The sequence below is a fragment of the Somniosus microcephalus genome, chromosome 8 (assembly GCF_052327205.1).
Source record: "Somniosus microcephalus isolate GS21.2 chromosome 8, FLI_Smic_1.0, whole genome shotgun sequence".
Classification (NCBI taxonomy): domain Eukaryota; kingdom Metazoa; phylum Chordata; class Chondrichthyes; order Squaliformes; family Somniosidae; genus Somniosus; species Somniosus microcephalus.
The window spans coordinates 75,059,005-75,074,364 of NC_140994.1; the positions used below are offsets into that span (position 1 = coordinate 75,059,005).

General features: G+C 44.7%; 1 protein-coding gene across 10 annotated transcripts in view; it reads right to left on the reverse strand.

Moving 5' to 3' along the window:
* Window positions 1-15,360, reverse strand: part of pcdh15b (protocadherin-related 15b) — a 1,235,959-nt gene that overhangs the window by 105,040 nt on the left and 1,115,559 nt on the right. For all 10 annotated transcript variants that reach the window (XM_085994900.1, XM_085994899.1, XM_085994897.1 and 7 more), the window contains one exon: window positions 11,753-11,841. In XM_085994900.1, coding sequence (XP_085851026.1) covers window positions 11,753-11,841 — 89 coding nt within the window. The remainder of the gene's footprint in view (window positions 1-11,752; window positions 11,842-15,360) is intronic.

A 15,360-nucleotide genomic window follows, 5' to 3' on the forward strand; every position in this document is an offset into this window, starting at 1 on the left:
CGGATCACAAAGTTAATGGTGAGATTTACATGTATTTTCAGAAAAACACTGTACTTACACAGAAATATATGGATGTGGCAAGATAATTAAGACAATTTAAAATAGCGGGGAATGCAATTTGCAGTACAAATGCCAAAAAGTCAGGGAGAGTTTACTGCTGGAAGTTACACGACTCACATTATTATATCTAATTTCACACTAGTCTCATTGTTAAATGCAAAATTTCCAAGGAATAAGAGGACAGGCAGGTCCTTTCAGCAGGAGCCTTTAACTGCTCACAGTGAATTGTGTAATAAATAGGAAGAGAAGCTTTGGCAGGCATTTGTTTTGGGGAGGTGAGAAAGCAGCAAGGACTACTTGCTAGTAAACTATTAAATCATATAAAGTATGATTTGCAACATATATTACATCTTGTGCCCATGCACATAGATTGTGCACAAATTCTTCATACTTGAGGTAATGACAGTATTCAATATTCAAATGGGTAAATTTGCTCAGGTCCTAATAGTGTCCTATTGCTAATATTGCCCCCACATGCTAATACTGACCCACGTGCTAATACTGCCCCCACGTGCTAATGTTGCCCCCACGTGCTAATACTGACCCACGTGCTAATACTGCCCCCACGTGCTAATGTTGCCCCCACGTGCTAATACTGACCCACGTGCTGATGCTGCCCCCATGTGCTGATGCCGCCCCCCACGTGCTGATGCCGCCCCCCACGTGCTGATGCCGCCCCCCACGTGCTGATGCCGCCCCCCACGTGCTGATGCCGCCCCCACGTGCTGATGCCGCCCCCACGTGCTGATGCCGCCCCCACGTGCTGATGCCGCCCCCACGTGCTGATGCCGCCCCCACGTGCTGATGCCGCCCCCACGTGCTGATGCCGCCCCCACGTGCTGATGCCGCCCCCACGTGCTGATGCCGCCCCACGTGCTGATGCTGCCCCACGTGCTGATGCCGCCCCACGTGCTGATGCCGCCCCACGTGCTGATGCCGCCCCACGTGCTGATGCCGCCCCCACGTGCTAATGCCGCCCCCATGTGCTAATGCTGCCCCCACGTGCTAAAACAGGACTTTGTGCCAGCATCTACATTTCCGTCAGCCAGCAGCCCAGATACAGGTGCCTTCCTTCCATGATTGGGTGATGAGGATGAGGCAGCAGAGGGAGAAGCATAGGCCACTGGCATTGAAGATTTAACAGAGGTAGTGGCTGCTGGGGACCTCGTAGGTACAAGGAAATGATCTGGCATTCTGAATACTCCGTGAGCTGCCTTGGATACACATTTGTGAGTGTGCTTTCTAAAAGAAACAATTTAAAACGAGCTGTATTGAAAGTGCAATTGGCTCCAAACGCACACCAATGCCAGGGGTAGATGATCAGCTATTTGCCAGGTAGTCTGACATCGAGCAAAGAGTCACACCAGTGATAACAGTAAGGCAGTTCATAGATACCTCAGGAGCATCTCCCACAAATGCTCACATTACAGCTATGAATGCTTTGATGTCTGGATCCAAGGGAGGCTTCACTGGCTTGAAAACAGATAACCATTCGGAAGTGATTCCAAGACTTCAAAGAGGCTCACTGGTCTATGTTAAGATGAATCAGTGGGCAATGTGAGGAGATGGCCATCAGTAGTGGCCTGCATGCGAAAGCACAGGACGAGTTGAGTGGCAGTAAATCAGTGCCAGCTCTGTGCCCTGCACAAGTGGCTCCAGGCACTGTGTCAGAGCGTGATGGGTCCACAGCAACTACCACTCGGAGTACTGATTCAGAGCTGGTCACAGATGCAGATAGCAGGACTGTTAAATCAGAGGCAAGCTTCCAATTGGTTTACTAGTCACACACCATCGCTAGTTCCTCAGCTAAGGGAGCACTTAGCAGTAACTCACATCTACAAGCAATACCAGAGTTACACAAAACATACTGAAGACACACACCGTATACATTTATTCACTAAATAAAAGTGTCACTTTTATTATATCTTGTGCTCTGATATTGTTCTACTGTAAGGGTAATTTTTAAAAAGCACCCCATATGAGGGCATATTTCAATCAGCCTTATTTTGAATGGGTTATCACCAGACTATAACAGCCAATCTGGATATTTATACTCTACAGTTCTTGGCAAAAATTAAACAGGAAAAGCAGCTATTTATTTCTTGATTGGGCTAGAATGTGCTGTAGCAGGGCATCTTAGACTTGCCCCTGCAACCTTCAACTCAAAAGATTTTTGCCTGCAAAGTTGCTGAAAGTGTGAGCTGATAATGGCGCCACAAGAGAAACAGAGCATCTGGGACCCGAGTGAACAATGCAAGCAACTGTGTATCTCCTTAACCAATGCGATTTAAGGATTGAGAAATAAACACAGGAAGGACTGAGAATGAAGGTGAATTAAAGGGGGTGAATTTAATGTGCTGAAAGAGAAATAAAGAGAGGGAAAGAAAGGCTGGATTAAGAGAGAGAGAAAAAATATACAGAAAGGAAAAGTTACTTTCTGTGGCGAGTTTAATAGAAAATTAATGGGCAAAGACAGCAACTTCCTCAAAAAACGGGGAGGCTAAGGGCAAGATACCATTTTCGTGAAGCTAACGGCGGAGCAACGCAACTCAGACAGCAGCTTTTGGATATTCACATTTATCTGCACATCTGCCCCTCGTCTGAAGTTGCTGTACCATTTACCCATAAATAACGGCGAGTGCCATTAACCTCACCGTTATTTTGACAGCAAATTCTGGCCAATTATGAGTATATCCAATAGAAAGTTATTCTGGCCATTTACACAGCTTACGAGAATCACTGGACAACAGAACCCACACTTCTATTTTTTCGTGGAACCTCATGCATTGAGAAGAACATAAATAGAAGCAGGAGTAGGCCTTACAGCCCCTTGAGCCTGCTCTGCCATTCAATAAGATCATGGCTGAACGTTAAAAATCAACTCTACTTTCCCGCCCTATCCTCATATCCCTCGATTCCCTTAGTGTCCAAAAATCTATTGATCTGAGTCTTGAATATGCTAAACGGAGCATCCACAGACCTCTGGAGAATTCCAAAGATTCACAACCCTCAGAGTTAAGATATTTCTCATCTCAGTCCTAAATGGCCAACCATCTATATCAATGATTTGGATGAGGGGACTAAATGTAACATTTCCAAATTTGCTGATGATACAAAGCTAGGTGGCAGTGTCAGTTGCAAAGAGGCTCCAAGGGGATCTTGACAGGCTCAGGGAGTGGACGTGAACATGGCAGATGGAATATAATGTGGATAAATGTGAAGTTATCCACTTTGGTAGAAAAAACAGAAAGGTAGAGTATTTCCTAAATGGTGAAAGATTGGGGAATGCAGATGCTCAAAGGGACCTGGGTGTCCTTGTACATGAGTCACTGAAAGTGAATGTGCAGGTGCAGCAAGCCATTAGGAAGGCAAATGGTATGCGGGCCTTCATTACAAGAGGATTTGAGTACAGGAGTAAAGAAGTCTTACTGCAATTATATAGGGCCTTGGTGAGACCACACCTGGAGTACTGTATACAATTTTGGTCTCCTTACCTAAGGAAGGATATACTTGCCATAGAGGGAGTGCAATGAAGGTTCACGAGTTGATTCCTGGGATGGCGGGACTGTCATATGAGAAGAGAGTGAGTAAATTAGGCCTGTATTCTCTTGAATTCAGAAGAATGAGAGGGGATCTCATTGAAGCATACACAATTCTTACAGGGCTTGATAGGGTGGATGCTGGGAGAATGTTTCCCTTGGCTGGGGAGTCTAGAACCAGGGGCCACAGCCTCAAGATAAAGGGTAGGTCATTCAGGACTGAGATGAGAAGAAATTTCTTCACACAGAGGGTGGTGAATCTTTGGAATTCTCTACCCCAGAGGGCTGTGGAGGCTCAGTCATTGGGTATATTCAAAACAGAAGTCGATAGATTTCTAACTAGTAAGGGCATCAAGGGATATGGCGATAGGGCCGGTGAATGGAGTTGAGGCAGAAGATCAGCCATGATCTCATTGAATGGTGGCGCAGGCTCGAAGGGCAGAATGGCCGACTCCTGCTCCTATTTCTTATGTTCTTATGACCACTTATCCTGAGACTGTGTCCCCAAGCTCTTGACTCTCCAGCCAGGGGAAACAGCCACTCAGCATCTACCCTGTCAAGCCCTCATAACCCAAGTATTAAACAAGAGCAGCTTTTATTGAACTTGGAACAAAACTTCATTATTTCTGAAACTGACCAAACTCTGGCACAGAGTTTTCCCACAAGATACCCTGGAAATGGACAAACTGAATGAATGCTGACTTGGGTCAGAGTTACATGCAATAAAAAAAAATCAGTTCTGGCTGTGGCTTGTATACAAAGAAAAAACCTCTAGCACTTAAATATGGAGCAGGAAACGATCAAAATATAAAAAGGATAAAAGGCAGAAGTGAAAAAACAAGCATGGTACAAATAATAATGTAAAAATGACCTCTGAATTAAAAAAAAGAGCCTTGAAATTAAGCAGTGCAATATTAAGTGTTCCAATGCTAAATGTGTTGGTATGAAATTCCCTTGTCTGCTCTTTCAAAGTAGAGATGAACCCATTTAAGTGGGTTAATGCATCTATTAAAACAGCAAAGGTGTTTGCATGCCAATATGGTGCAGCATAATTGCAAGGCCTCAAATATTTCTTCAGCTCAGTCATGAAAACCTTGCACTTCAGAGGAGTGTAATTTAAGAGAAAAGAATCCATTTAATGAGTTGCCAAATATTTAGGATAAAGCACCAACATTTTGGAAGTGACTCTGAAAACCAATGCAAAGAACATAAGAACATAAGACGTAGGAGTAGGCCATTTAGCCCCTCGAGCCTGCTCCGCCATTCAAAAAGATCATGGCTGATCTGATCTTGGCCTCAACTCCACTTCCCTGCCCGCTCCCCATAACCCTTGATGCCTTTATCATTCAAAAATCTGTCTATCTCCACCTTAAATATATTCAATGACCCAGCCTCCACAGCTCTCTGGGGAAGAGAATTCCAAAGATTCACGACCCTTTGAGAGAAGAAATTCCTCCTCATTTCCGATTTTAAAGGGTTTTCCCTTATTCTGAAATTATGTCCCCTAGTCATAGATTCCCCCACGAGGGGGAACATCCTCTTTGCATCTACCCTGTTTCAATAAGATCCCCTCTCATTCTTCTAAGCTCTAATGAGTATAGGCCCAACCTGCTCAATCTTTCTTCATAAGACAGCCCCTTCATCTCCAGAATCAACCTTGTGATCCTTCTCTGAACTGCCTCCAATGCAAGTATATCCTTCCTTAAATAAGGAGACCAATACTGTACGCAGTACTCCAGGTGTGGTCTCACCAACGCCCTGTACAGTTGTAACAGAACTTCCCTACTTTTATATTCCATTCCCTTTGCAATAAAGACCAATATTTGCCTTCCTAATTACTTGCTGTACCAGCATGCTAACATTTTGTGATTCATGTACAAGGACCCCCAGATCCCTCTGTACCTCAGCATTTTGTAATCTCCCCCCATTTAAATAATAATTTGCTTTTTTATTTTTCCTACCAAAGTGGATTACCACTGAAGCCACATTTTTATAGAGAAAGGGAAATGAGTTTAAGTTTGGTGAAGTCCACTAAAAGTCAGGAGACAAACATCTCCATAATATAAAAGCTCTTTTGTGCACTACGGTGTTGTAGTCAGAAGATATGGTTAAGATTGGATGGTTCCAAATACACGTCAGTAACTGACCCTGTACGTTGTACTAAGAATGCAGTTATGTTCTGCTTATTAGTGCATATTTCCCAGAATGTCTTGATGCCTAACTGCAGTCCAAATTAGGTGCGATCTTTTTGGTAGATTTTATCTGTTTTGAAATGCTCATTATGTGTTGAAATGAATTGCCTTGTGATTGCTACCAGACGTTAATGAGACTGACTTATGCAAATCGTTACTGCATTGGTTGAAACTGAGGTGAAAGAACATCAACTTGGCTGCTCTCAGACATTACGTAAAGCAGCCATGCCACGTTCACTGGTGCAAAATATTTTTTTCAGATATCTACTAAAATTATTGATCTAGACTGTACGATTTATCAGTGACATCTTTCAAAGGGAACCGTTAACATGCCCCGTCACTCCTCCAAGCACAGGGCTCTGCATTCTTCTTTTCACCAAAATTAGGAGTAAAGAAGGTTTTTCTCCAAAATTAATAAACTGGTAGTAAAACAACAAGGATGTGTGACTATAAAACCAATTGTGAAAGTGGTTGCGTTGGCGGTATGAAATAGTAGCAGCAAACCATGTATTATCTACAACAACTGAGCTTTTAACACTTCTCAAGAAGGTAAAGAGCCTTTTAAAAGCAATAACAGGAAAGCATGCGATAATCCAGTTTTGAAGCGTGCAAGAAATAACCGAATGCCAACAGAGGTAAAGCCCATTTAGTGATGAAACCCCGCAGTGACAAACAACATCTTTACATTTTTAGTGCAGTTAATTTTTGGTGGAGGACTGGGACACAGCTTGCAAAGAAGGTGCTGTGGTGAAATTTCAAAATTTAACCCTTTGTTCAACTCACTGGGAACAATGTTCGTCCACTGTTGTAAGACAGATTAAATAGTTCAAAACTGGTGCAAATCCGACCAGAATTGTTTAATAGCATACCAATTTCCTGGATTACAACATTTGCATAATGATCAAGAGAGCCAGATGCTGATTTAGAAAGAGGTAGGAGACACATCAGTCTTGGAAGCAGAAAATTGCGTGCAAGTGAAATGAAAAGGGAAGGGAATAATTAAAGAGAAGCACCACAATAGTGTCAGAATGGTTCTGAAAGCCTTTGAAAAGAAAAATAGACTTTCACTACCTCAGGATGTCCAAAAGCACTTCACAGCTAATTAAATACTTCAGAAGTGTAGTCAAACCTGGCAGACAATTTATGCACAGCAAGGTCCCACAAACAGCAATAAGATTAATGATCAGATAATCTGTTTTTTTTTTTTTAAATAATGTTGGTCGAGGGATAATTGTTAGCTTATTTTTTATTCGTTCCTGGGATGTGGCCATCGTTGGCAAGGCCAGCATTTATTGCCCATCCCTATTTGCTCTTGAGAAGGTGGTGGTGAGCTGCCTTCTTGAACCACTGCAGTCTTGTGGTGAAGGTACTCCCACAGTGCTGTTAGGGAGGGAGTTCCAGGATTTTGACCCAGTGATGATGAAGGAATGGCGATATATTTCCAAGTCAGGATGGTGTGTGACTTGGAGGGGGACTTGTAGGTGATGGTGTTCCCATGCGCCTGCTGCCCTTGTCCTTCTAAGTGCTAGAGGTCACGGGTTTGGGAGGTGCTGTCGAAGATGCCTTGGCGAGTTGCTGCAGTGCATCTTGTAGATGGTACACACTGCGGCCACAGTGCGCTGGTGGTGGAGGGAGTGAATGTTTAAGGTGGTGAATGGGGTACCAATCAAGTGGGTTGCTTTATCCTGGATGGTGTCAAGCTTCTTGAGTGTTGTTGGAGCTGCACTCATCCAGGCAAGTGGAAAGTATTCCATCACACTCCTGACTTGTGCCTTGTAGATGGTGGAAAGGCTTTGGGGAGTCAGAAGGTGAGGCACTCGCCGCAGAATACCCAGCCTCTGACCTGCTCTTGTAGCCACAGTATTTATGTGGCTGGTCTAGTTAAGGTTCTGGTCAATGGTGACCCCCAGGATGTTGATGGTGGGGGATTCGGCGATGGTAATGCCGTTGAATGTCAAGGGGTGGTGGTTAGATTCTCGCTTTTGGAGATAGTCATTGCCTGGCACTTGTAGGACGCAAATATTATTTGCCATTAATCAGCCCAAGCCTGAATATTGTCCAGGTCTTGCTGCCTGCGGGCATGGGCTGCTTCATTTTCTGGGGAGTTGCAAATGGAACTGAACACTGTGCAATCATCAGCGAACATCCCCACTTCTGACCTTATGATGGAGGGAAGGTCATTGATGAAGCAGCTGAAGATGGTTGGGCCTAGGACACTGCCCTGAGGAACTCCTGCAGCAATATCCTAAGGCTGAGATGCTTGACCTCCAACAACCATAACCATCTTTCTTTGTGTTAGGTATGACTCCAGCCAGTGGTGAGTTTCCCCCAATTCCCATTGACTTCAATTTTACTAGGGCCCCTTGAAGCCACACTTGGTCTAATGCTGCCTTGATGTCAAGGGCAGTCACTCCCACTTCACCTCTGGAATTCAGCTCTTTGGTCTATGTTTGATCTGATCCGTTGATTGTGGGATCGCTTAGCTCTGTTTAGAACATGCTGCTTTCGCTGTTTAGCATGCATGTAGTCCTGTGTTGCAGCTTCCCCAAGTTGGCACCTCATTTTTAGGTACGCCTGGTGCTGCTCCTGGCATGCTCTTCTGCACTCCTCATTGAACCCGGGTTGGTCCCCTAGCTTAATGGTAATGGTAGAATGAGGGATATCCCAGGCCATGAGGTTACAGATTTTGGTGGAGTACAATTCTGCTGCTGCTAGATCTGTTCTGAATCTATCCCATTTAGCACAGTGTTAGTGCCACACAACACGATGGAGGGTGTCCTCATTGTGAAGACGGGTCTTCGTCTCCACAAGGACTGTGCGTTGGTCACTACTACCAATACTGTCATGGACAGATGCATCTGCGACAGGTAGATCGGTGAGAACGAAGTCAAGTAGGTTTTTCCCTTGTGTCGGTTCTCTCACCACCGGCCACAGGCCAAGTCTGGCAGTTGTGTCCTGCAGGACTCGGCCAGCTCGGTCAGTAGTGGTGCTACTGAGCCACTCTTGGTGATGGACACCGAAGTCCCCCACCCAGAGTACATTCTGTGCCCTTGCTACTCTCGGTGCTTCTTCCAAGTGTTGTTCAACATGGAGGAGTACTGATTCATCAGCTGAGGGAGGGCGGTAGGTGGTAATCAGCAGAAGGTCTCCTTGCCCATACTTGACCTGAAGCCATGAGACTTCATGGGGTCCAGAGTCAATGTTGAGGACTCCCCGGGCCACTACCTCCAGATTGTGCCGCCACCCCTAATGGGTCTGTCCTGCCGGTGAGACAGGACATACCCAGGGATGGTGATGGAGGAGTCAGGGACATTGGCTGAAAGGTATGATTCTGCAAACATGACTATGTCAGGCTGTTGCTTGATTAGTCTGTGTGACAGCTCTTCCAATTTTGACATTTGATGGAATCTGGAACAGTATCCATGGATTGGAGGGTAGCTAATGTTACCCCACTATTCAAAAAAGGTGGTAGAGAGAAAATGGGGAATTACAGACCAGTAAGCCTGACATCGGTAGTGGGGAAAATGCTATAGTCCATTATAAAAGATGTAATAGCAGAGCACTTGGAAAACAGTGACAGGATCGGACAAAGTCAACATGGATTTACAAAAGGTAAATCGTGCTTGACTAATCTACTGGAATTTTTTGAGGATGTAACTGGTAACTGGTAAAATAGATAAGGGAGAACCAGTGGATGTGGTGTATTTGGACTTTCAAAAGGCTTTCGATAAGGTCCCGCATAAGAGATTAGCGTGTAAAGTTAAGGCACATGGGATTGGGGGCAAGGTATTGACTTGGATAGAGAACTGGTTGGCAGAGAGAAAGCAAAGAGTTGGAATAAATGGGTCTTTTTCCGAGTGGCAGGCAGTGACTAGTGGGGTACCGCAGGGATCGGTCCTTGGACCCCAGCTATTCACAATATATATTAATGATCTAGAGGAGGGAACTAGATGTAATATCTCCAAGTTTGCAGACGACACAAAGCTGGGTGGGCGTGTGTGCTGTGAGGAGGATGCCGAGAAACTCCAGTATGATTTGGACAGGTTGGGTGATTGGGCAGAAGCATGGCAGATGCAATATAATGTGGCTAAATGCGAGGTTATCCATTTTGGTGGCAAAAACAGGAAAGCAGATTATCTGAATGGCAATAGATTGGGAGAAGGGGAAGTGCAACGAGACCTGGGTGTCCTTGTGCACCAGTCGCTGAAGGTAAGCATGCAGGTGCAGCAGGCGGTTAAGAAGGCAAATGGTATGTTGGCCTTCGTAGCGAGAGGGTTTGAGTACAGGAGCAAGGATGTCTTGCTGCAGTTGTACAGGGCCTTGGTGAGACCACATCTTGAGTATTGTGTGCAGTTTTGGTCACCTTATCTGAGGAAGGATGTTCTTGCCATGGAGGGAGTTCAGCGAAGATTCACCAGGCTGATACCTGGGATGGCAGGAATGACGTATGAGGAGAGATTGGATCGATTGGGCTTATACTCGCTGGAGTTTAGAAGAATGAGAGGGATCTCATTGAAACTTATAAAATTCTGACAGGACTGGACAAACTAGATGCAGGAAGGATGTTCCCGATGGTCAGGGAATCCAGAACCAGGGGTCACAGTCTAAGGATAAGGGGTAAGCCATTTAGGACAGAAATGAGGAGGAATTTCTTCACCCAGAGAGTGGTGAACCTGTGGAATTCTCTGCCACAGACGGCAGTAGAGGCCAATACATTAAATATATTCAAGAAGGAGTTGGATATATTTCTTAAGGCTAAAGGGATCAAGGGATATGGGGAGAAAGCAGGGACAGGGTGCTGAATTTGGATGATCAGCCATGATCTTATTGAATGGTGGAACAGGCTCGAGGGGCCAAATGGCCTACTCCTGCTCCTATCTTCTATGTTTCTATGACACAAGTCCCCAGATGGGCTGGGCTGGGTGTGTCGTTGCCGTGTCTTAAGTCGGTGCTGAGGTTGATGCGGGTGGTCCGTCCGGTTTTATTCTTCTTATTGTTTTCTGTAACGGTCGGTTTGTTACAACTTGCTAGGCCATTTCAGAGGGCAGTTAAGAGTCAACCACATTGTGTGGGTCTGGAGTCACATATAGGCCAGACCAGGTAAGGATGTCAGATTTCCTTCCCTAAAGGACATTAGTGAACTAGATGGGTTTTTACGACAATCTGATAGTTTCATGGTCACCATTACTGATACTAGCTTTTTTAAATTCCAGATTTATTTAGTTAACTGAATTTAAATTCTCCAGCTGCCGTGGTGGGATTTGAATTCACATCACTGGATCATTAGTCCAGGTCTCTGGATTACTAGTCAATTAACATAACCACTTTGCTACCATTCCCAGGGACACCGGGGAGAACTCCCCTGCTCTTCTTCGAATAGTGCCATGGGATCTTTTATGTCTACCTGAGAGGGCAGACAAGGGCCTCGGCTTAATATCACATCTGAAAGACGGCAACTCTAACGGTACAGCAAACCCTTAGTACTGCACTAAAGTGGTTCAAAAGCATCTCAACCAATAAGTAGCCTTTGTCCAGGCTGGAAGGATAGCAGATTAAGAAGTGACAACAAAAATGAAGGGAAAGGATGACATACATTTGTAGACACGAGTCTGCAGGTAGCCCAACATCTGGACACCCCCTGTTTGATGGCTGCTGAAGTCGAGATGGTACTGCATGAGATGATTGCCCAATTAAGTTTGCACGGCTGCAAGATAGTGGAAGCAGGTTTGGGGCCCATCTGACTGGTTCCATCACTGGCTGTGCCAGCTCTATGGTGCATGTTAGCAGCAGGGGTCCTTACATCGGATGGCCTAGGTTTGTATTTGGCTCTCAGCATTCACTTGATGTTTTGCAGATCTCAAAAACAATTAAAATATCAGGGATCATTTTAAAGAAACTCATGTTTCTTTCTATTCAGACAAATAAATATTTACACCTTAAAGTATGAAAATAACACATTACCCGATCAGCTGATCCTTGTTCTGTTCCACCAGAGTAGGAGGGACATTTGAAACAATCACTTGCATATCCAGTTCATTGACCACAGATACCTAGAGAAAAGACAAGTACAATTCTGTTGGTTCTAACATAACAATCTCTAATTGCAGACAACTTGGCCACTGCTTTTATATTTTTTAGAATAAATTAATCAGTTCAGCTGTATTTTAAAAGATGCATAAGCCTTGATGTTTATAAGGTAAATGCTCAAATTAGGATCTTGGTTATTTTAATATTCTGAATTCTACGACACTTGAAAATACTATAAAATCGGTGCCAGCAATATTAGATTTTTTTAAATGTCATTGAAGTAAGGCTGCATACTCACATGGATTGCCCACCCCCAACTTCAAAGACTGCAGGGCTTTCTGAAACTCTTATTCGCACTATATGTGAGGTTGTTGGTGTTTTTAGAGACAGACAGATACCCGAGAGTCATTTTATCTAGTGCCTGATTTGACACACAAGAGGAATTTTCGACTTACAACAGACTCATGGCACATGGCGCATGATCCAAGCAGTTCCAACCTATAATGGCAATCAGGGGTCCTAGGACCCCAATTTGCATATTAAAAAGGGCCTACTGCCTAAAACATGCACGTGCTTTGGGCGCCCAGTGTTTCAAAATGGTGCCGGCACATTGTCAGGGTTACTGGGACAGTAAGGCTACCGACCCCATTTGAGGTGATTACTGTCTTGTTAACACCAGGTGCAACAAGTTAAAATCACCCCCTCGGAGTCTCTAATTCCTTATGGAAACTTCAAATATACAAGTGAAATGATCCATGTAGCAAATCGTTGCCTTTTTCTGTGCTACATTTGGTATTTGTGCATTTTTCACTTGGGTACAGAGTGTTACTGCACCAGGTTTAACAATGTATGTTGATGAGTATAAAAAAGCTGTCTCTTGGAGACATGCATGTTGCATTATGGATGTGCTGACAAGCATCTACTTGTTTTCGTAACAAAGGGGAAAGAAACCAACACTCTTCAAATGAGAAGAAAGAGAACTTTTCCTGCATGCACTGCGCATGTGCGGGAAACCGGCACTTCCGTTCCCCTGAAAGCAGGGGTTCAGAGGTCGAACGCGTGCGCGGGAGATTTTACAGGTTTTCCCGGGAAGGTAAGCCTGCAGAATTTAGAAATGTAAAAAGCAGGCGTAAGGCCTGCTTTTTACAAGGTAAGTGGTGAATTAATTAAAATTAAAATATTTTTTCCACAGGTTTATTATTTTTAAATACTTTAAAGCAAGGTAAGTTTATTTTTAGCCCCGTTAGAAAATAAAATTATTTTTTTCAAAAATTTAAATTGTTTAAAATAGTTATTTCATTTAATTTATAGTTTATTTAAAAAATGTGATTAAGAAAAAAAAATTATGTGAAGATTTAGTGATGTTTTGTAAGAAGAAAGGGCCCGTAGTATTTCTAAGTTTGACAGCACTTCCTGTCAGACTTATGAATGGAGCATTCCCTGCTCTGATTGGCTCCCCATGGCCCACGTGATCCCAGGGGATGCATCGAACTAACTGCGCCCCTGGGATACGCAAGCACAGCGCGCTGGCAGCTGGACCAGGCCCCGGATCGGAATTCCACGGGGGCCCACAGCTCAACGGCCGGCGCACAAGGTAAGTGCAGATCGGGGGCTTGCACCCGCGGGAAGCCTCCGACCCGAATTTCTGGGCCATTATGTTTAAGAGTCTCCAAAGCAAAGACTGAGAAGTCTGCACCTGCAGAATTTCTGTTTCCTGATATGGAGTGCACAGTCTCCCCACAGGGACAAACTCCAATAACCTGTTCAGAAAGCTTAGGCGTAGGTTGGCAGACCCAAAGCTTAGGGACCCCCAAGTGTGCACAGGGATACTGTGGAATTTAACCAGCCTAAACCATGGAGCTCACCAGTACAAAACACTGGTAAAGCTTCCCATTGCTTGTCCATTTAGGACTGCCTGGGCTGCTGGATATTGGCTTTCATGGGTTGTCTGTCGCTGACTGGGAAGAATCCCAGCCCCGTTCACAAGTTATGGCCCTCAGCGACAAAGCTGAACAGCAGCATTCACCAAAGGGTCAAGCATCATTTGTTCTTTCATTATGCAACAACAACATCAACAACAACTTGTATTTATATAGCACCTTTAACGTAGTAAAACGTCCCAAGGCACTGCACAGGAGTATTTTAAGAGAACAAATTTGACACCGATCCACATAAGGATAAATTAGGGCAGGTGACCAAAAGCTTGGTCAAAGGGGTAGGTTTTAAGGAGCGTCTTACAGGAGGAAAGAGGGGTAGAGAGGCGGAGAGGTTTAGGTAGAGAATTCCATAACTTAGGGCCTAGGCAACAGAAGGCACGACCACCAAAGGTTGAGCGATTATAATCAGGGATGCTCAACAAGGCAGAATTAGAGGAGCGCAGATATCTCGGGGGATTGTGGGGCTGAAGGAGATTACAGAGATAGGAAGGGGAGAGGCCATGGAGGGATTTGAAAACAAGGATGAAAATTTTGAAATCGAGGCACTGCTTAACCGGGAGCCAGTATAGGTCAGCGAGCACAGGGATGATGTGCAAATGGGACTTGGTGTGGGTTAGGGCATGGGCAGCCTGTTATATCCGTGTATCTTAATGTTGTGTCCTTCAATAATCAGACAAAGACTGCAGGGAACGATCAACAGGTGTTTACTGAATGAGGGTTCAAACTGCAACTGACTGTACAGATCACTACTCAGGGTTTATATACAGGTGTGGTCACTGCCGGTACTACAGGATACAGGAGCTGTAAAAAGTAGTTCTCCCCCTTAAAGGTATATACATTACACAGCCGAGTTTTGGATGACCTCAAGTTTACTTAGGGTGGAATGTGGGAGGCCAGTCAGGAGTGCGTTGGAATAGTCAAGTCTAGAGGTAACAAAGGCATGGATGAGGGTTTCAGCAGCGGATGAGCTGAGGCAGGAAGAGAAGTGTATTTTTTTTCCAAAAGTAGAATCAAGTGAACTTATGGGGTTCTGAGGCATGTAAACCAAAACTAAACAAGTAAAGCAACCAAAGGTCCTCTTATTGTAAATATATCCAGTAGAAAGTTATGGCAGACAATTGCTGAGTCTAAGTTCTGGCCACATGAATGCCTCCTTCACCTATCTCCCTGGTTGCACTGTCTCATGTCTTGCTGGTGGCTCCTGTACAACATTGGCCCAGATATTCCAATCCCTACGGGTGGGTACGTGCTGTGTACCCACCCGTAGGGACATCAGAAATGCCGGTTTCAGGCATGCACAGCGCATGTGCTGAAAACCGGCATTTCTGATCTGCTGCCCTGGAGAAGGGCCTCTGCGGGCTGATAGTTCCGCTTTTTGGAGACCTTCCGCCCGCGGGAGGTCTGCGATCGGAAAATATGGGCCATTATTTTCATGGGTTTCATGAAATCGTGCTGCTCCTCGCCCAATCCACAATGAGACTTCTGTCCATAGAAATACTGTGCTGTACAGGCCATTCTGACACAATGTTTGGCCATTTTTAATGGAGCACATTGTAAGGGTCCTCATCTCCTTGACAAGTCCAACCATCTGAAGCATTGCTTCAG